Source organism: Bombus pyrosoma, linkage group LG4 (assembly GCF_014825855.1).
Source record: "Bombus pyrosoma isolate SC7728 linkage group LG4, ASM1482585v1, whole genome shotgun sequence".
NCBI classification, from domain to species: Eukaryota; Metazoa; Arthropoda; class Insecta; order Hymenoptera; family Apidae; genus Bombus; species Bombus pyrosoma.
The window spans coordinates 5,956,227-5,978,288 of NC_057773.1; the positions used below are offsets into that span (position 1 = coordinate 5,956,227).

The 22,062-nt window shown below is 37.5% G+C and overlaps 1 protein-coding gene across 1 annotated transcript in view; it reads right to left on the reverse strand.

Moving 5' to 3' along the window:
• The window catches only part of LOC122567230 (proteoglycan Cow), a 226,503-nt gene that overhangs the window by 18,498 nt on the left and 185,943 nt on the right, over nt 1-22,062 (reverse strand). The window contains exons 5-6 of the mRNA XM_043725591.1: nt 10,533-10,678; nt 7,076-7,233 (exon numbers count right to left, since the gene is read on the reverse strand). Of these exons, the coding sequence (XP_043581526.1) occupies nt 7,076-7,233; nt 10,533-10,678 (304 nt within the window). The remainder of the gene's footprint in view (nt 1-7,075; nt 7,234-10,532; nt 10,679-22,062) is intronic.

Below are 22,062 nucleotides of genomic sequence, written 5' to 3' on the forward strand. Positions count from 1 at the left end.
GTGCAGATAGACGTATCGATCTTTGCGCTGTATGTTGTCGCGTTAAAAAATTGGGCTCTGATAGCTGTAGTATTCAGACTGAAAAGTGTTCCACCAGACTGACGCTTTTTAGGGGATTTTGAGGTCGCTGAAGCCGAAACTGATGATCGTTATTTGCGAACGCAGGGCGTAAGACATTTTGGTCGACTAGTTCATGTACAACATCCTCGTGGATTTTGAAGATACATTTTTTTTTAATTCAAAATTAAATCCAAAAATTGTAATTACCTTTGCATTAAAAAGATCATCGTTGTGTCGTAAATTTGTAATGATTAGACTGTGACTTTTTAATGGAAGTCCATATTTCCATTAACATAACTTTAGAAGTGGAATTTAAATAAAAAAATTTGTTTCATCCACCAAATATTATAATAAATATTCTATCTTGGATATTTTATATGTCTTTGTTTATTACACGCATTGTGTGTTTAGCAACGAAGATGGGTTAGCATAACCGTTGATCTTTTATTTCTACTTTAAAGTTGCATCGTTAAAACTACGTTAAATGTCACGAACGAGGGCGACACTTCTCTCTTAGCCCGTGACTAAACCTACGGTCCCTCGTAAGTGATTTTATTCGTCGCACAGCACGCGCGCAACCCGAAGAAGGCGGCGATTTATCGGTGATATTCCTGCATTGAATTGCGAACGACGACGATAGAGGGTGGTTTCCTTGTTAACGGGATTCGAAGGGTGAACCTCGATTCTACAGGATCGTGCAAAACTCATAATCACGCATAAAATCAACATTCTTTCCTACGTGATGTTTCAACGAAACCATCGACAACACTCATCTCTAAACTTATTGAATCATTCTGTCGATAACATTCTTTCTCCAACTACCAAATTGAAATTGTTTTTAATAATATTCCCTTCTTCAGAGCGTTTCAATGAAACTATTACAAATTCTAAATTTATATCGAACTATTCTCTCAATAATATTCTTCCTGCATAATATTATTAGCCTCAAATTGTTTCTCTAATATTCTTACCCTTCCACGCAGTCTGTTTCCTAATCCTTAAATTTCTTCAATTAACATCTTAACATCTTTTTTCGATGTTCTTTTCGTCAAAGGAGAAACCTAACAGTTTCGTCGATAGTCATTAAAAATCTAATCTAATTAGTAGCGAAGATATCGAATGGAATTATATTATCAAAACTACCGCCTTTCCGGTTTTCGATTTTCCACGACGCTACATCAACTTCGAAATAAAGTGAAACGAAATCTACCAATTTACGAAGCGTCGAATCACTTTCTTCGAAAGCGATTAAAATAAATCCACGGATATCGACGGAGAACGATCTCTGACGCAGCGATAACGTTTTCAGGAAATTACGAGTCGTTCCACGTGACATGCAGATCCTCGATCCAGCGATGAAAGACACCATACCACTGCCTCTTCTCTTGGTAGCTCGAGCTCCGTCTATTTATACGGACGGAAAGGGCGGAAATGGGGTAAATACGAGAGGCGGGATCACGGAGGGCTGTTGGATACGTTCAGTTTGTTTTTGCCCTGGTAACAAAGGTTCCGCGTATTAAGTTGACGGGACGGGAAAAGGGGAAATGCAGTTATTGTGCTACCCTGGATCGAAATCGCCTTCTCTCCAGAACAGCGTGACGAACGTTTGAACGGAGGGTTGAAAAAGAGAATAGCAGACACGACGACGTGGACGAGAATTGTTGGAATTGCGGAAAGAAGTTTCAAGTTTCAAGCAACTAGAGTATTCTGATTTGTTAAGGGTTTAGGGTTTGATGAAGATTGCAGCAGAAGCTTAAGGAATTATATTACAGTATGATAGAACAAGCAAGATACGAAATAGCGTACAGTGCAAATCCGCTTGTATGTATTCGCATTTATAGGAACAAAATTTTAGTAGCGTCTGATAAACTGAACTTTAGCCCAGCTCTTATTATTTGAACTACCGCCGAGTGTCAATCCACTTATATGAACGTGTAATAACAAGACATAAATAGTGAGGACACGAGTTATGTAACACGTTCATATGCTTTGCAGTCGATAGAAGTTTGCAACATTATTATATATTTAACAGGAAATATCTCGTGGAATTCTCTGATACGAACACAAACTCCTATTAACTGAACGAAAAATTATAGATGGTGGGGAGAAAAACTTGGTCCCTGACAGGTTGATATAAACGGAGTTCTACTATGCATGAAGATATACTTATCATCTTTGAATTTATGGGTGAATGGCCTTTATAGACTAATTTTATGGGTAACAGATTGACGGACTTTATAGACTACAACTTTATATATAATAGTCCTCCTACAAGAGTTTTTTTTAGTATGAAATAAATGTTGCAGTTTCAAAAATTTTAATGTGTAAGGATACATCTTTTATACTTGAACTTCTTGTGATACAAATATTAAGTAGAAAATTACTATATGAGTGTACTACGAATGAGGTCTCCGAAAATGGTCAACGTCTGGTATACCAAGGATTAGAACATTGAATTACGGCAAATTGCAATATATTTACATATTGCACAATAACAGACACAAGCTATATTAAATGAAAAGTAAGAAACAACGACGATGTTTATTTAATCCGCATCTGATTTACCAAAATTCTCCAACGATGAACAACGAATCTAACCAAAGGACAAGTATCCTGCTCTCAGGACGAGATATTAATATCCAACGGTAACTTGAGCAGTAGCTGAAGTCATAGAAAACATCGGGAACAAGAACGAGAGACGAGAAAAGAAGTTTGGGATAAATGGATCCGTCTGATTTAGATTTGCGACATCCATTGAACCCACGTGACAATGAAAATCGTAAAGATAATCGATACATAAATTTTCCCGAGTCGAGAGAATGGGTTGAGAGACGTAAAAAGGAAAAGGACCCGCGTAAGACACAAGAGGGGAAGAAAAAGGGGGGAAAAAGAAGTAAGCAGAATCGACTGGGTCGCGTAAATCAAGGGGTGGCCAGGTCGATTCCACTGCAACCCCTACGTTCGTGAGACTTCTATCACTGCTGGTGTTTTATCGAGCGGTTCCCGTGCTACAGCCTACCTTCAACCTTAAATTACAAGGTCGCCGCTATAGAAAGCCCGCAAAGCACAGGTATTCCCTAGCGTGTAAGTCGTCGTGTCAGGGACGAAGACTCGAACGATGTTAACGAAACGCTATCGTGTTTGGTTCGAACAACGCACAGGATGGCTTGTACAAAGTGCTTCAAGGTTGAGCACTTTTCGAAGTATACCGTGAATTTTTAGTGAGATGAGTTTTTATTCGATAGATAGGAATATTTTCATCGAAAGAATTCGATGTTTCTAATTTAAAAAATTGGTGAATTTTCATTCGAGAATGCTTTGACGAAAAATTTATTGTTTGTTATCCATAGCTGGAAGATTAAATTATACGATATCGAGGGTTAAAAAATTGAAATATGTTGAAATACGATCGTTGGAATCTTCAATCTGCAATTTTGTCGAATTAACTGCTAATTTGTCAGATTTTTAAGTGTAGGAGTTGTAGATGCTTTTAACGACTGGAGATTTGGAATTAAGGATCTCGAAATGGTGGGATTTTTAAATTCAGAATTTTATGGCTAAGGATAGTAAGATTTTATTGGTTGGAATATTGACATTTTTATTCTGATTGTAAGATAAAAAAGAAAAAACTGTGGAATTTAAACTGGTAGATTTTGGGCTCTAGAGAATCGTATCTCTAAAATGTAGATCCTTAGAATTTAGGTTCCTGGGATTTAGGATTATATATCTTGGGAGCTTGAAATTTAGCGTTCTAAGGATTAGCACCATGGAATTTACGAGACTAGAATCTAAAAGGATTAAAGACTCTATAACAGGAAATTTAGCTGCTCGGTATTATTTTAACCTAGATTCATCATCGTTATCCTGGAGGCTAACAAGGTGTGTTAAAACATGTCCATCCTCTCGTCAACAAATATTTTTCTCAATTTTAACTTCTCAGTCTGAAAGGACGAATCAAGCTATTCTTTTGACTTGTCTGTGTCGTTGACTTAGTCATGTATTTCATCAATAATTCTTAAAAGAATTTCTAAATAACAGACGACCCGGTTAAGTAGGTCAGGTAAAAATATGTGCTACTTATTCCAGACATATCTGCTGAAGTATTTACGGCAATTGATTTATTGAATTGATTAGAAACTTATATCGCATATTTACAAATATATGAATATATGTATTTATAGACATATATCTATATATTTTTATAAATACATAAATTAGTTTTGACAAATTGTAATGCAAAACTACAAATAAAAATTGTAATAAATCTCTTTGTAAGTCAACTTCTGCGGGAAATTTCACCTTCGAATATCTTGCAAATACATAGAATGCGCATAATATGCAAAACAAAAAAATATAAAACAATGAAACAGATCTTTGCATAGTTGTATTCATGAAAGTAATATAAATTCGCATAAACTCCACTAATATAACAAATTATGAAGGTCTCCAGTACTTTTTAACTTTCTAAATAGGAAGTGAGTTACTTCTCACGTATCAGTTCTACCTGAATTCCCACACTTTCAACCATTACACATCACGATCTATCAAAAGCGGATCATCTACGTTGATAAGCTATAGAAAATTGTCGTGAGACTCTATGGCGCGTATAGCTTCACCATTTCGTCGGATGAAATAGGATAACGAGCATGATTCAAGAGGGAAAGCGGAGGAGAATGTTGAGGAGTAAAGGGGTGGTTTCGCGAATGGTTAAATGGAAAGCGATTTAAACCCCTCGGACCAGATTTATTTTGCAATTTAGCCTGACAGTATGCTGTTCATCTCGCGAATCTGTGATTTCCAACTTAAATAATTCATAGCCCCTAATACGAATAGTAATGACGGCCGTTTAAAATCCCTGTCCCGTTGAAATATTCAGGTCGCGAGAATTTTCCTCCATCGCCTCCGTCGACGAAATAAACGAAACCATAACTGTTTACGTGACGATTGAATTAACGATTGTAAATCAAAACAACGCCGGGAATATTTCAACGAGAGAAAGACAGGGTGAACCATTAATTTGAATCCCGTTGCTGACCAATGGGGGTAGGTGGAAGCATGGAAACAGGCGATCATTGTTAGAGCGAGTGGTGATGTTGGAATCAGAGAAATCGAGAGAAGAATTTAGTCATTTTTGTTGCATCTTTTTTATCTTTCTTTTTTTATTTGAAGAAATCCGTACGTCTGGCATTTCGTTCGATACTTAGCTTAGTAATGCGGCAAAAGTTACACTTTTAATTTGAGATTTGAGAATTTAATGGCAGCAACCGTTGATCTTTGATATGTATCAATATGTTATACCTACGATGGAAAAATAATTGGATATGTGTAGTCAAGATTAATTTTGAAATATTTAAAAAATAAGATATTTCATTTTTTAATCAAAAGATAAGAAACTTTCCGCCTTCGAGTCTTGGTTTCTTAATCATAAACTAAGAAAATTTCCGTTCATCCCCATCGTTAACAAATACATAAAAAAGTAACCATATTATTTTTAATGCTCTCCTCCCTTCTTCACCTTTTAGCATCTTGCAAGGAGAGAAAAAAGATTGCCGTTTCTTCTTGCACCCTAATAAAATTCTCATTTCCAGTGCGTTCCTTTAAAACTCGGATTTCCAACCTGTATAAATATTTTTACGCCTATCGAAATATTTAACAAGAATTGCGTTCTGGAGTACCAATTTTCAATATGCTTTTACCTGATTAAAAATGCCTTTTTCTATATACACAATCTTGCTCGAATTACGATTAGACAATTCGATTTGTCAGCTTTTGTTCGAATTAATTGTTAACTTTTCAAACATTAAAGAACTTTTTTTCGAACAGAAACTCCGGAAGAATATCGTCACGAATATCGTATAAGGAAGGAACGTGAAGTAGAAAGGAACGCGATGTCTCGAAATGGAAGATGTTTCGCGAACTAGCTCTGAAAATCGCGATCGTGGCGATGATTCGCGCGAAGCACAGGGCTGGATGCGACGCGATTCAGCAGAATCCGAAATTGCTGACTGCCACGCGGTTCTGTTTCCCGTTCTCGCGGTTTTATCCGGTGCCATCCCCGGTGGCTTCCGTGTTTACGCCACGCGAACCACCAGTTTTGCCGTATCCTCCTTTCGACCGGCTCTCTCATCCCTACCAGAGATGATTATACGTCATAATTTCCGTTTAATTGACTAATATCCTCGCCACGGCGGCCAACAACCGGCCGAAAACGATAGTCGGAACACGGTTCTCTGTATATTAGGTTACGTTATAAGCGCGAGGCATTATCGCGTTATTACAACGGGGTGAAAACGCCAGTTGATCTCCTACGTATACACCGCGAATGTTGTAATTAAAATTTGTTGCTCCTACCGTGTTCGGAAACTTTGATTATAAAGGTTGATTACTGGTTGCATAGGTGGTAAGAGATGTTACGTTAGGTTATTGTAAACTATGATGGAAGTTTCGGTTGATCTGTTTAATGGATAGTACACGTTACATCATGGGGTTATTACGGGTATTACGATATCAGTTCAGCGGCTACTGGCATCGGATAACCCCACTTTTGATCTTACTACGGATACATTTTGGCGGAGATTGTATTAGATGTTATAGGAGCTTGAGGAAAGTTTAGAAGTTAAACTACTTTGGTAACCTGTTTTTGGAGCAATTAACTTATTTGGAATCGTTTTAGCCAATTGACGAAAGTTCTGTTAGGATATAACATTATATTTGGTTTAGTAACATTTATATTTTGTACGTTCCGAAAGAAACGAAACTCCTCAGGAGTAGTTAGTCTTTTTAGCTGATATTAGATTGTAATAGTTGCCATATGTATCATAAATTTGAATCATCATTATTGAAACAATACGAATTGCAATAAATATCGTAAATTTAGTCGAACCTATTTGCAATGACGATTCTAGACAGACAATCGATCTAAAGTCTTATATTAGATCTTATATTATATTATAAGATCTTATATTAGAAATAAATGCAAGTTGCCAAACAGGTCTTTGAATAAAACCGAACTCACCTTAGCACGTTTGGTGTACTTCAGGTATTGATAATGATGATTGTCATAGTTGAAGACATGAGGAGTCAAAGTGATGTCACGGTTCCGCGACATCTTGCCAGACAGTGATTTCTGTCTTTGCAGCTGCATCTTCTTGTTGTGTGCACGCAGGTCGGCCGCTGGAAAATTCAATCCGTTACGTAGATTTTCATAAACCAAATGCACGATGAAGCAAAAATCATGGGAAAGTTTACCGCTGAAAATTCGGAATGGCGAAACGAAGACTCATTAAACGCGTGTAAATAAATGAGCATTTGCATTCGACACACGCGGCGACAAGCTCTCCCATGATTTTTAAACAAACGCGACGACACTGTCGGCCACAATGCGATAAAACTCGGTTGTCGACGTTTACACGGCCGTTTCCGAATATTTTATGCCTCGTCCGCCGTAGCTTTATTAGCCGACCTGTGTTCGTTCGCATCGCGTTTAACTGCCAATGCTATTTTCCGTCCATGTCTATAATTAAACATAAAAACGGAGGTGAAACGAAAAGTATTTAAAATAACATTCGACAACATCGAGTTAATCTCCGAAGATATCTCGAAACGTTCGTGGATGTGGATGTTTTCCAATAATTTCATTCGATCGATGTCTTGAACATACATACGTGTATTGCCACTTACGCAGTCAGATTGACGTTGATAGATATTTTAACTTCCGTTCCTCGAATATAACCGAACCATCAATTCGGATTTTCTCAAACAATACCACGATAATCTATTGTTTCAGAGAAATATATGGATCCCTTCCATTATCTTCAAACTGTACTCTTACTTATGTAAACTAGATTGATGTTGATGGACTTTATGGATCTCGATTTCTAGAATAACATAATTGAAAATTTCAACGTATGAAACTTTAATGGACAACCTTAACAGGAAATATCGTAGGAAATACCGCAGAAAAACATTGTACGATATACGCTTGTCATTTCATTTACGATATTCCATCAGATTAATTAAGCGATGCGTCAAGTTCATCTTTGTATATCGAGAAAGAAAAGAAAATGATGGAAATGTTTCTGAACTCCAAAGCGTAATACGTTTCCTTGGACTCGGACTCGTTCGTCCCTCATTTCGAGAACACGCGGCCTCGTACGCTTTAACAGTGACATTATTGTTCTAACAGGCAATTATGAATATTCATAGTAGATGTGTTTGTCTGTGGAAGCAGGCGGAGAGACGCAAATACGAGCTCCAGTGCTAAACCGACTATGCGCGGTTGCCTATGAATAAACTAACGAATTAATTCCACCTGTAAAATCAGAAAACGTTCGCGCGAATTCGAGATTACGAACGGTTCGTTAAGGTAATTAAACGTCTCCCCCACCTCTATGTGCGTCCTATTTTCAAAATATATAATAAGAAAAAAGAACATTGCAATTTATACATTACAAAAAAAAAGAGAAATAAAAAATGAAATAAAAAAAGGTTGTTCTAAAAAGAGATAAGAAAAAATGTTTCCATTTATAAACGCGTGAAAATTCGTTTTGGGAAATTGATCGGGGACGTTCTCCGGTTTGATACCGCTATCGATATCGATTCTGAATTTTCGATACGCCACAAAGGAGTATCCTGGAACCATTAATTCGCCTCTCAAAAGCTGTCTGCGATAAATCAAACCGGCTTTCTGGATAATAAATCGAGTTTGCATGGCCTATATTCGCCTTTCCCTATCTTTCGTGTATCCTTCATTCCTGTATCCCTTTTTACGTAACATCGCGAAAGCTGCGTTTTGTTATGCTAATTCAATTCCTAACTTTATTGCAATCCATGAATTTTGTACGTCTCGATCGGAAAGAAGATTTTTAATGTATTAGTCCTAAGACGCTTCAAGTTTTAGAGGGTTTGCTAACGTCTCCAATGAAACGTGAATATTTTCTTTTAATATTTTGCGTCTTACGGTTGAGAAAAGCACGATCCGATCGAAAATGAACGCAAAGAGAAAATGAGCCGAAGCGATCGAATGCAACGTAATCGGTTAGTGCAAGGAGAGAAATATCAAAGTTTTTCGGTATCTCGAGTATTTTAAGCAGATTCTACACGAAGTTGACCTGAATACTTGGCTGCACGCGAAGAGAGGATGTCGCGGATAAATTGCCCCACGCGAGTTTCTTCAAGGCTGAAAGAACTGTAAAATTCTTCTACTTTAGACTTTCACGGAAATCTAATTTTCAACTCTTGGTACTTTATCTTGGCAGAAACTACTGTATAAACTTCTACATCTCCTCCAAAATTTTATATCAAGTTAGATATATGTAGTTTTTATTCTGGATGCTTTAAAAGGCCGAGCTATGCAAATCACGACACGCGAGTATTTTTGAACCCTGAAATAACTGTAATATCGTTTTACGTTAAGTTTCGTTTGCGTGTTTGCCGTGTGATTAAATTCAAATAGAATTTATGTAGAAATGATTAAATTTATTATATAATACTACATAATAATATTTAACTACAGAGTGCCATCTATTTTCGTGCGGGTTTCTACGCAGACTGTGGTAAAAGGAAATTTATGTTATTTTAAAATTAAAACGTTCTTTCTGAAATACATAGAATTTCATACTAAATGACGTCGTACTAATAATTAAATTATATTCTGGCATGGGAAACGTACATGTGATACGCCACGCTCGAATGTCATTTGACGCCAAGGGGTTGATTTCTATTCCGATCCCATATAGATGATCCCTATTTTTAGAATAACTTTTTTTAATATTAAACTTTATGAGAATCAGGTCATTTGTTATTCGTTTATACACGTACATATTTTAGAATATAAAAGCTACATCTCTATTGATTTTTTGATTTTCATGTCGCTTGAAGGACAAAAGAAGCATTTGTATCTGTCGTAGCTAATAAGAGGAGTGCAGCTAACACGAGTCTTTAAAGAACAATGTATAATAATCCACCGATTCGTTTGTAACAATATACAAAATACAAAAGACATAGTTAAAGACATAAACAACGTACTACGACTCGAAATCAAACTAAAAAAGGGAAAGTTTCAAAAATATAAAATCGATTACCAATATATTGAATCCTAAAATTGGTCTTTTCATATGCAAATAAATCTTTACCAAGAATCTCGTACACAAATCCTTCGTCTCAATAGATTAGATTCGTTTTCAAAGTCGATGGAATTTTATCAAAATAACAACGGAACTAAACGAATCAATACTCGATCTCTAATTTCTCTAATATTCTATTATTCCATATTTTTCTTCTATTCAAATTTATTGACCAAATGGCAACATCTGCTCTATCCGTATCACTTGTTTTACCTTTTAACTTGCAACAAGGCCTGTTCCATAAGCAGTTTGATACGTAAGAACGATGTTCACGCGAGCTTGAACCCACTGACACCGATTTCCAGCGTTTAGAAAACGTTTCCGCGACGAGATACACGCGATCCTCACCTTTGCAGGGGCAGAATCCTTTGCAGGCGATACGAACTGACGTGTGGTGGATGCAATTGTGGTATTCCAGTCGGCATGGCGAACTGTACGTGCGATTATCGCTTCCGCAAAGGAACGTCGGCTTCACCACAGGACATTCTTGACATCTGGAACAAAAGGGGGGAAGCACGCGCGCGCGCGTCGTTAAATGAAACTGTTCTCCGCGCAACGCTTTAATTGCTCGAGTGCATTTCCCTTCTATTTTCCCTCCATTCTCCATTTCCATAACTTTGTTTCCACCGCACAAAGTGGACGATATTAAAATACCGCGAACCTACGCTCCCTACGAGCAGATTCTCACATTTTTAGATCTTTCTGTTTCCCCTCTTTTAACGATCTTCCCTCGTTTTGATAAACTTTCGCTTGGTAGTAGACTTGCAAACGCGGTATTTTCCTGTTTTGCATTTATCGTCCTTTATACGACAGCAATTAGAGACTCGTTGCTAATATTTCATTTCTGATAATAATAGCAACATCTTAGCTTTGATATTACAAAATCTGTGTTGTCTCTTTATGCATTTTTCCATGTCTCGATTAAAGTATTAGTCTGTCAGTTATAAGATAGGAGACGTGTTATTTTCGTGCAATGAACTCGATTATCAGTTTATAATCAACGGTGTCCACTATCAAATTTCCAATTTACCAAAGAGAGAACTCGTCGAGTAACAAGATAATTCTACGACAAACATATAAATTTCTTTAGATTTAATTACGAATAGTTAATTATGAATTTCTAGCAAGTAATTGAAGAATGACTTTAATTTTTGGATCTATTCTTTCATTCGCTCAAACTGTGTCGATTGTACCATACAGGGATAATAACCAAAACAAAAGTGATCATGCCCTATTCGTTAAATAGAGGAATTTTCTTCCGAACAAATCTACAATGTTTCCAAAACAAGTCGAAATAGCTGGCTTTTAACGTAATACGATAAAAGGTGATTAAGACGAGGCTTTTCATTAGCGTAGCATAGCTTGATTAAAAAAGTAAATTACTCTATTATTCCTTTTCGCATCTGTTTCTTTTTTCTTTTACTAGAACAAAGGGTAATTAAATGGATTTTGCATATAGCGAGGAGCTCCTCATCGTAATAAAGGAACTGTATTAAAAACTAAATTTCGCTGTTCAGCCCGTGTCGTGTATCGTAATTATATAACATAATAACGTCGATAAAGTACTGGCAGCAGAGATGGTTGAGTTCTTTGTCAAAATTCGCTCGCCATTCCCTCCCTCGCGTAGGGTGGAAAAAATTCCGGAATTTCCGTAACGCTAGACGAAAGAGAGAGAGAGAGAGAGAGAGAGAGAGAGAAAGAGAGAGGGAGAGAGAGCTTCATAATCGTTAAGCACTGCATCGTCGTAACACGAAATTACCAGGCTGTAAGGGTTGGGCGCCAGTCTGCGCGCACCAACAATGTTGCAGGTCTCGTGAACAGGGATGTCTCGTAAACTGAAATACTATTATAATGCGTTTAGCGTGCTCGCACGAGCGGCTATGTTAATTATAATTTTATAATATTACTTCCTGCATATATTATGCCATTAACTTTTCTTTGCTTAGAATTCCCTTAACGGGACAGTGAAAAATGTTACCGGCACCGGAAACCGCTGGGAAACGCGATGGCGCATGGCAGAGAGCCAGATAAATATTGCTGCGACTCGTGTAACCTGTGAATATCAGTGTATTCTTCCTGTGTTTCGATAATGAAAGCATCCTCGTGTTTGGAATTTATTCGTTAGACGATAGGCACCGTGTGAATTAATTGATTTATGACCGCGTTGATGATGTTTCCGTTATTCGGGATTTTGGAATTCTTTTGATGGAATGGTTTTTGAGATTGGATCGACTGATCAATGAACAACTGATTTAGTTAGTCTTCTTAACTCGATCATTAAAATTATCATGTGATTATCGTAGATTTAAACAAGTCGTCGTCTACAATCGGATCACGTTGAATCTTCCTAATGGAACGATACAAATTGCCATAAATATATTGCAATAAGTTTCTTCAGGTGTGTAACTGATTCGTAGAAACACTGATTCTATCGTTTGCACTCGTTTCACTCTTTCACGCTTCGTATCAATTTCCTTCACAATTAAACAATGTAATAAAGACAATGATCTTCCTTCTTTTCAATTATAAACTTATAACAATTGCTCTAATTACAACAATTTTCCTCGACTTTTTAACCAACGAAGATATACGCGCGATATTTACAAAAAGTGATTTTACCGTTACATTCGTTTCACTGTCTCACGCTTCGCATCAATTTCCTTCACAATTAAACAATGTAATAAAGACAATGATCTTCCTTCTTTTCAATTATAAACTTATAACAATTGCTCTGATTACAACAATTTTCCTGAACTCTTTAACCAACGAAGACATACGAGCGATATTTACAAAAACCGATTCCACTCTTCACTCGTTTCATTCTCTTAGGCATCACATCAATTTTCTTCGCAATTAACCAGCCAAAAAGGGCAATGATCTTCCTAGTTTTCAACCATAAACTTATAACGCTTGTCCCCGATTACAACGATTTTCCTGCAATGGCAGGAGCTAATGAAAATGTACATGCGATATTATAAAAACTTCTTAATTACATCCATTTGATCGAGCCACAAAAATTTCAACCATAAATTACAATCTCTTTTCCGTTCTACAGAGAATCCACTAGGCGCTTAATCATTCCTTCGCTTCATCCTTCATCTTTAATCCTCGAAACGAAAATAAAAGAAAGAAATTACGCTCCTTCAGGTTGCGTCAGCTGAAATTCTCGAGTCGGTTTCTCGATTAGCAAGCTCGAATCAACAGTTGTAGCTACGAAGAGCACGGTATAAATGGTACCGCGTAGAATTACGAGCGGTTATGGCGGCATAATAAAGAAGGGTCGCTCTGCGGATTTGGTCACAATGCCGACCCGCTAGGTTGCGCCTCGAGAATTTGTGGTTGTCGGCAAACGCGTAATTAGTTTAAACCGAGTAACGCGGTAATTAAGCCGGTTTAACTCCTTTATCAAGACGGGGGCCTGCGGCTTCTCGGCCAGCTCTTCTCGTCGTCCACGAGAATTCGCCTTCTGACTCGAGCTAGGTGACTTGCAATGGTCGTGGACACATTCCTAAAGGATGAAAGACAACGAAGCTTTGATATCAGGAAGATTCGATATTAATATTTCACATTTAGGAGCAAATGTTCGATTCCAGTTGTCTCTATATGTTTTATTAAAAAAAAAAAAAGAATCTTGTAGAATGGTTGTGAATTTCATAGATTTGTATAAATAAATTTTCAAGAATTTATCACTTTTATGTCCAAATATTTGACGAAGATACTTTCTTTGGTACAAGAGAGTAGAAACAATTGGCAAATTGGTTAATTAATACCGACGGATTGTTCCTTGGTGATAGGAAATTTGTTTGGCTAACAGACTGTTCAATGCATTTATGGGAAGTTTGATGGTGTAAGAAGGTGCATAATACGCGTGATATGCGAAAATATATGAGATATGATGTTCGCTGGATTAACAAAATTTCTGCTCAAGTTCCACATCTTTCGTTTTTCGTATAAAAATAAGAAATTACACAAACGTTCGCAGTCTAATTGTTAACAACAGAAACGTTCAAAATCAATTTTATCCAAAGCAAATACATCGATCCTTTACTTACTCGATAACTTCTGAAACCACAATGTCGGCTGTAAATAACGTGTACTAGCATCTCTACAGTCTGTTAAATGGAAAGTTTTTGTCGAAATCGCGAGACTAAAATTGTTACTTATCAATTATTCGATCGGTTCGATAACGTCAGAGTCGATTGGCCACGTAATCTCGATACCTGCTTCCGGGAACGAATTAATTCGCGCGTGCGTTCGATTGCATTCGTGCAATTTCGTTCGCTCGATGAAACGAAACCGCTGGTCGTAATTAATCGAGCATCGTTACAGATTGTTAATCGACGATTTAATCCCTGGCTTGTTTTGATGGGAAACGGATGGTTCTTTATCCGTTCTTTAAACATCTTTCTTTCCTCAAGGAGGAAGATTAAGGTATTAAAATAAAATGAAAAAAAGAAAAAAATTGCTGCTTTTATGCTGAGAGAGAAATTACTCGAAATATTCTCGCTGAATTTTTCAAGCACTGTGCTTTGCAATAATTTTACGGTAGAAGAAATACGCTCGTGACCCTTCTTTGCACGGAGAACACAATTTTCCCTGGAGATGGTTTTCGAGAACAGAGAAATTCGAATCGAATTTCGTTGTGCACTGGCTAGAATGTTCATATTTATGTAAACTACTAGTCGCCCTCCTTTTCTCTACACTTTTCTCTGCGGACGCTCGCAAACTTACGTCTGAAATGTTTAAATTTTGAACAAGAATTCGCCACCAAATATTCCTTTTCCTTCCCTGTAACTTTTCCAGGACTGTTGATACACACGTGTAACAAATATGCGTAACATATAGCATTCCAATATTTTATATATTTATCGCATCCAGGTTGAACACGTAGCACGAGTTTCACATTTAACATCGCACCTTTCATATTTGCAAGCTATAAACGCATCCCAAACAGCCACGATCAAACCGTAATTAGCCTACCCTAACTTCAAACAGATTCACGTCACAGATTAACCTCTGCACCCTTGCTAAACCTTGCTTTTAAGAGACGTCGAACGAGAAAGGAGCAGAAGATAAAATTGCGAGAAACCAGGCTGCGGTAGAATAAAACAAGAAGTCTCTTTTAGCTTCTTGGGGGAAAATGCTCTTTCCAGAAGATCCGGGGACCGAGAGAAAAAGCACTCGTCTTTTCACATTATGCCGGATGGATTTTCGTCTGTCCGACCACAGTTTCAACGAGTTCTTATCGCGGCCACCATCGCCGCCACGCCGACACGTACCATGGGTTTTCACGAGGACGTTTCGAGTGCCTTTCGCCAGTTTTGAGGTCTCGTTTGAGGCTGACGATAGAACGCGCGAAACGAGAGAGGCCGGCCACGTTACGAGCCTTAGCCAAGTGAATTTACGCGCCACTGTTACGTGCCTTCGCGTTTCCCAAAGTTTATCCCTGACGAAATTGCTCGACTAAAACGTGCCGATAAGGTTTTAAAAGCCTGATAAGCTCCGTAAACGCTGGCCGGAGCCGCGACGAATCATAGAAGCGTTTAATTCTTCGCTTTTAATTTCGCCGTTCGAGACGAAATGTTTATTCTTCTGCTTTATGGTGGATGCGCCGCATTAAAAAGTTAAAATCCATTAGGGCGGCTTAGGAAGTTTGCTATCGTTTAATTAGTACTTTGCCTTCATCGTTTCTCATTAATGTATATTAACGTAAGGGTATTATGTTTCATACATAATATTATCGTATGTAATATAATAATATAAATATGTATAATACATAATCAATACGATTAACGTCTTAATAAAAAAAATTTCAGGAGTGGGGTCGAATTTAGCGACGTATTTAAATACTTTTCGCAATTATGTTTCAAAATTCGAAGTTATCGAATTTAAAGGCAATTTTTCGTTAGAAATGTTAGAAGGCAAAAAAGAAAAAAAAAAGAGAAGGAATGGAGAAACGTAATCCAAAGTGCCGTGGAATTCTTTTAGTCGACTATTTACCAAAGAAGATTAAAATAAATGTTTCCTGATACAATATGTTTCACTTCCATGGAAATGGAATTTTCTCCCCCCGAGATCGAATTTTTTCGTAGAAAATGTTTCCTCCGATACTTTCTTTCCATTTTGAAGCAAACAGTTCGACATTTGTTTACCATTTTTTTTATAAATCTAATTGAAATAAACATATAAAATTATCTTATTTACATTCTGTTTGCACATAAACATAAAATATTTTTCTCTTTGCAAGATACGAAAAATTCTGATACACGTTCGATCGTTACACAGTGACCTGTGATAGTCTTCGTACATCAAAAAATGTTACAAAATTTCATAGCTTTGCACAGCTACTAATTTACATAGTTACTACATACATATACTGTATAACGATATAAAAATAGTTTTATTTCAATAAATATAGTTGGTCAAATGACACTCATGAAAATGGCCTTTTCATAAAGTGTACAAAGACTTTCATGGATAATTATAACTAAAAGGATATAAGATTTCCAATTCAGCTGTTAAATTCGTATCTTCTTAAATTCTTCGATCGACAGGGAGCAGGGAAAAAGAAAAGCAGAAGCTTCGTTGATAATGAACGTGCCAATCCGTCTTTAATCCAAGGCTTCTATATCGATCCGGCCCGTGAGAAGCACGAAACTTCGATCAGGTGCTATCATTGGGGAAAAAAACTTTTGGTCCAAGCCCGGCGGTCTTTCGAACTCTTCTCTCTCTCTCTCTCTCTCTCTCTCTCTCTCTTTCTGTGAAATTTTCGTATTTGAGGCGAAGGTTGTTTAACTTCGAACGTTTGTCGCGAGGGTACGAGAATTTATTTCGCTAGTTTTAAAAGAAAAGCTACAATTTTCGTTCAAATCACGCGTAACGACAAAAAATTATCTGCAGCAATTTCTTTGGAAATCAGCTTAACGTTCTTTACGTTTTCCTTAGTAAACTTCCATTACAAAATTCTTCGTTCTGTTTATCATAGATTTCGTTTTCTCTGCTAAAGGTAAATGTAGCTTCTGTCGTAATAATACTCAGCAGCAAAAACTCAAAAGTTAGCTAATACGAACTTTCCTCGCTTCATCAAATTCGCAATATCGTTTACGTTAAAACCGATCCATCATTTCTCACCCTCGAAACAAAAAAAAAAAAAAAAAAACGGAAAAGGGAGAAAAGAGAGTTTATCAACACACCCTGAATCCCATTCCATTCCCCGTGTCCTCGCCTCAATTTGTATTCAAATTCCCGAATTTCATTCGCTGCCACTTCCGTAACTACACGAAGGCCCGTTTACCATACTGTATACCCGAAGGAGTTTCCGCGAACCAAACAGAACTCGTACACAGCTCGCCTACAACGTTTGTAGCGCGTTTTGCACCCCCTTACAAAGTGCGTTTCGCTTAAAAACCTGTCACCAGCTAGAATATTTATACTCCAAAGTCGAAGCTCGCTTTCTCTATTGTGTAGTAATGCTCGCTTAAATTTCATTGAACAAGTATCGATTCCGTGCTATGAATACCGTGTAACCGCCTCTCGACAACGAAAGAGAATGCATCTGACGAGAACAAACGAGGAAGACGTAATACCTTTTTGCCTACTATCCCCGGCAATAAGATTTCCATCGAATGGAATACACAGCACTAAGCCGATTAGTAGTGCTAAAGTTTTCCTGGAAAATGTAGAACGTTACGATATTGTATAAAACATACGGCAAGATTCCATTATGCCGATGTGAAATAAATGGGAGAAATAATATCAATTTTTATGAGCGGATGACAATTGACGAATTACTCCAGCTTCTGGATTTTGAATGTTCCCAGCAACATTTTATCTGCTCGTTATTCTTTGCTACATAACAAACGAAAACTTTGATTTCTATTTTCCATTTATCTATCTATTATTATTAGAATTTAATTTTGTTAGGTAGTGTCTTGTTACAAAAATTTTAATATATAGTAGTGCTTCGGTTATCCGAACTAAATGGTAGACAAAAGGGTTTGCAGATAAAGGAATTTCAATGCTAATACAGTACTTACTTTCCCGATGTACATCTTCATGTATATATTTAAAACAGAACATAAATGTTAATAATAGCAATGCAAATAATGAAACGAAGTATAATTCGATTCAAGATCTATGCTATGTAAAGTTACCTTCCTTTCCCACCTCCTACCATCTTAATTCTATTTTTAAAGTCTCAAATACTTCAAAACCTTGAGGAATATCATCATCGCCATTATATTCATGTTTCAATTCATTAATCGAGCCATAATACAACGATGGTATTATGGTCAATTGAAGAAGATTCATCAGATTGAAACCGTTCTATCACGTCGTTATCACAACCACCTAATCGTGGTATTATATTCAACGTAGAAGGAGTTTCTTCTGCATCTATCGTAATATTATCTTCCATTTTTTCCTGCATGGTGTTTTCAACGTAGTTCCCTAGATTTTCCATGCTCTCCTTAGCGCCACGCATTTGACGTCCACCCAAGCATATGCCAGCATATAACAGCAAGCTTTTAAACATAATTGCTTGTATCATCTCGCCAGTAGTATCGTTGATTATCGATAGAAATTTTTCTAGGAGATTGAGCCTTTCACGCGCGAGACGTGTTTGAATGGAACGTTCGCATAATGAGAATTCGGATAACAAGAGTTCGGATAATTGAGATTCTACGTATTATATTTCGTTAGCCAAGCTTTTGTTAGATTTACAGGGATAGTATTGGGTTGGCAACTAAGTGATTGCTGATTTTGTCATTAGGTGGTATTGACAAAATCCGCAATCACTTAGTTGCCAACCCAATATTTACCGCCTTCGTTATTAGGCTCGAGTTGTACCGATTCAGAGATAGTTGAAGTTGGATCATCGAAATCGAGACTCCGAGCATCGTCTAAGTCAGATCATTTGAACAAAAGCGAAAGAATTACGGTCGATTTCGGACGAACGCTACAACGTTGCTGTACTTCTCATCGTTTTTCGTACACGGCCGATTTTTATTTCTCGTGAGGTCGCGACGCCGGAGCGCATTACGATCGAACGACGGTTTGTTCGGTCGAACACGCATTTTCGAACACGTTCCCGTACCCTTACACGGAACTTTTGATTTACGCGAGCACCATGGAATTCCATGAATGCGAAATGTAATCGTCTGGCCGTTCCTCTTTCGGCCCCTTCCTACACCACTTCCATGATTCTGTCCCATCGCGTTCCTACGTCGCTATATTTCTGGCAGTCGACCGGCCCGCGGAAACTTTGCCTTTCAATCGGCCCAACTGGATAACAAACGACGTCGAGCCGTCTTCGCGACGAAATACGACGTTTACCGATGGTTCCCCTGTCCGTTCGCTCTCTTTTGCCGAACATATCGGTTTGCTGATAAAGTTTCGGAGGAACTTGCTTGTTAATATCTTTATAAGGCTGTTTGTTTAGGAATGAGGTGTGGTTGGATCTGGCAGGATTGGATTATTTGTGTTGGGTAGTTTTGGCGATAAGAAGCATAGGGTGTGTTCACTGTATAGGAAATATCTATCGCGTGATAGGAAATTTTGTCCAGGCAGGAAGAAGATTTCGAATTAAGAAAGTAAAGAATTATTTGAGAGGTTTCGTTTTGAAAAGTATCGTGTACGGAATATATGGTTGTTTTAATAAAAACTCTTCTATGCCTAAATGCGTGGAATTTCTCACCTCCGATTAATTATCCTTCGCGAACGATACTTTCGCACGCGGAAATTATTCTGTGAAAATTAAACCAAACGTAAACCCTTTAATCATCCGTCAATTAAGAAATCCTGCAGGACAGAAATCATTGTGAGGAGAACGAAGAAAAACCGGTGGGATCTGAGAGGGACAGAAAAGAATTAGCTGAAAAACAATTCCACGCAAATTAGTTTAACGAACCGAATTCAGCGAATAATTAAAATTCCCGCAGAAAGAATTCGTCCATCGGCATAATACGTCTCTGTGGCCGATTTTCGCAGTTTTTTTTTCGCCAGTAGAAAAAACACCCACAGAAAACTGTAAAGTTCGGTTAATGGACATCGAGAGTCCGCATTTGGGATGCATCTAATTGTCTGTCCCGTTTCCCTGTCGTTCTCCGTGGCTCTCAAAGTGTGATCGTCGCCAAAGGCATGTTCTAAAGCGAAAAGAAGCGAAAAAAAAAGATAAAAGACAGGATGATAGCTTTGTGTAAGATATAGGTAGATCGTGGGAAGCGAAGCTGCTGCTTGGTAAAAAGTGATATCATGGTTTTACGAGTTTGCTGGTAATCAAAGTGGTCTACCGAGTATGCTTCGTTCAAGAAAATGTAATATAATGTGTACGTATTAGGCGTCGAGACTGATATTCGTATAGTTTTCTATAATATGATGCAACTTGACGTGCGCTGGAAATTATTATTTTTATTGAGTGCATCTAATTTTCATTCACATCTGGCGTTATTTGATAACATAATTCTTGCGTTCAAAGTTATTCTCATTACGCGTTGGTCATTTAGTTCAGCTTTTGGCCATACCGTTTAACAACATAATTCTTGTACTTAACGTTATTCCCCTTACTGCCAGTTAATAATTTTAATTCAGCTTCCGAAGAATTTATTCGATAACTTAGTTCCTTGTGTTCAAAAGCATTCTCTTAATTGCACGTTCGTAACTTTATTTCCGCTTTTAGTAAGCTCCGTGTTACAATATAATTGTTGCACCTGAAATTACTCTCACCACATGGTCATAATTTTACTTCATTTTCTACTGACTCTGTTTGGTAACGTAACTTGAATTCTCACGTATATCCTGCGCTCCGATCGAGTTTCCATAGATTATATTTAAGTGCACCGAATTACTCTCGAACGTTTCAACCAATTAATAAACTGCCACGAATAATTAACAGAAGATCGTATATTATATAAACAGCTTGCAATCATATCGTTTTAATCGTAGCGTTCGTTTCCTGCGAACTTATTTAAACGACGAAAGCATTTTCCGCGGCAGCGCGATTCATTGTTAGGCAATTAAATGGCCGACAAAATGGAAGCAGAAACTTTCACTGCCGTTTTACATACGAGTGTTTTCTTTTCTTTTTCCCTCCTCTTCTTTTTATTTTTATGATCGCGCAGTAACAGCAGAACAGTTCGACGTAAATGTTAACCGCGGCATGAAGGGGAACAGGAAAGCCTTACAGCCCAGCGTGTTTAAGTCGACCAAGTGGAATACAAATGGAAGTAAAATGTCCGCGTAGCTCTATTATTGGCCGGGCCATTGAAATTTTATACCGGTTCGATGCATATTAAAACGCGGAATTATCCCTGGCTCGTAACTTGGCAAAATAATAGGGCTCGAGTGTTCGACGTCGAGTAGCTGCACGCGTAACTTTCAATCACGATTCACGTTTTAATGCGTATCGAACGCAACAATCGTTCCACGTTCTTTTTGCGATACCTGTACGAGGTGATTTTATTTTATTGTATTTTCCGTTCCGTTTTGTTTCGTTGATAGTTTCTAAACGCGGTTCGCTACCAACGAAACACACAGTCACGAAAATGGTCACGCATGGAAATATCTAAAAATCGGAAAATAATCTATTTCCACGGTGCAATTTCGATGAAACAATATCAGGAGAAAAGTGGAAAACAATCGAAACGTTTTAGCGTAATTGCAGTATTAACGAATAAAGATATTCGTTGTATCTATTGGCCGTGATACAATCGTTTGCGATTCAACGTGTGTCTTTTTCTATCGTTAAAGGTTTTCCTATATTTAGAAAAGATACGACTGTTTTTATAACAATCTCTAAGCGAAACATTAATGAAAGCATATTTGTCGCTTTATATTCACAATCTGTCAACGCGCGACAAACGTATTTTTAGATCCTATTCGT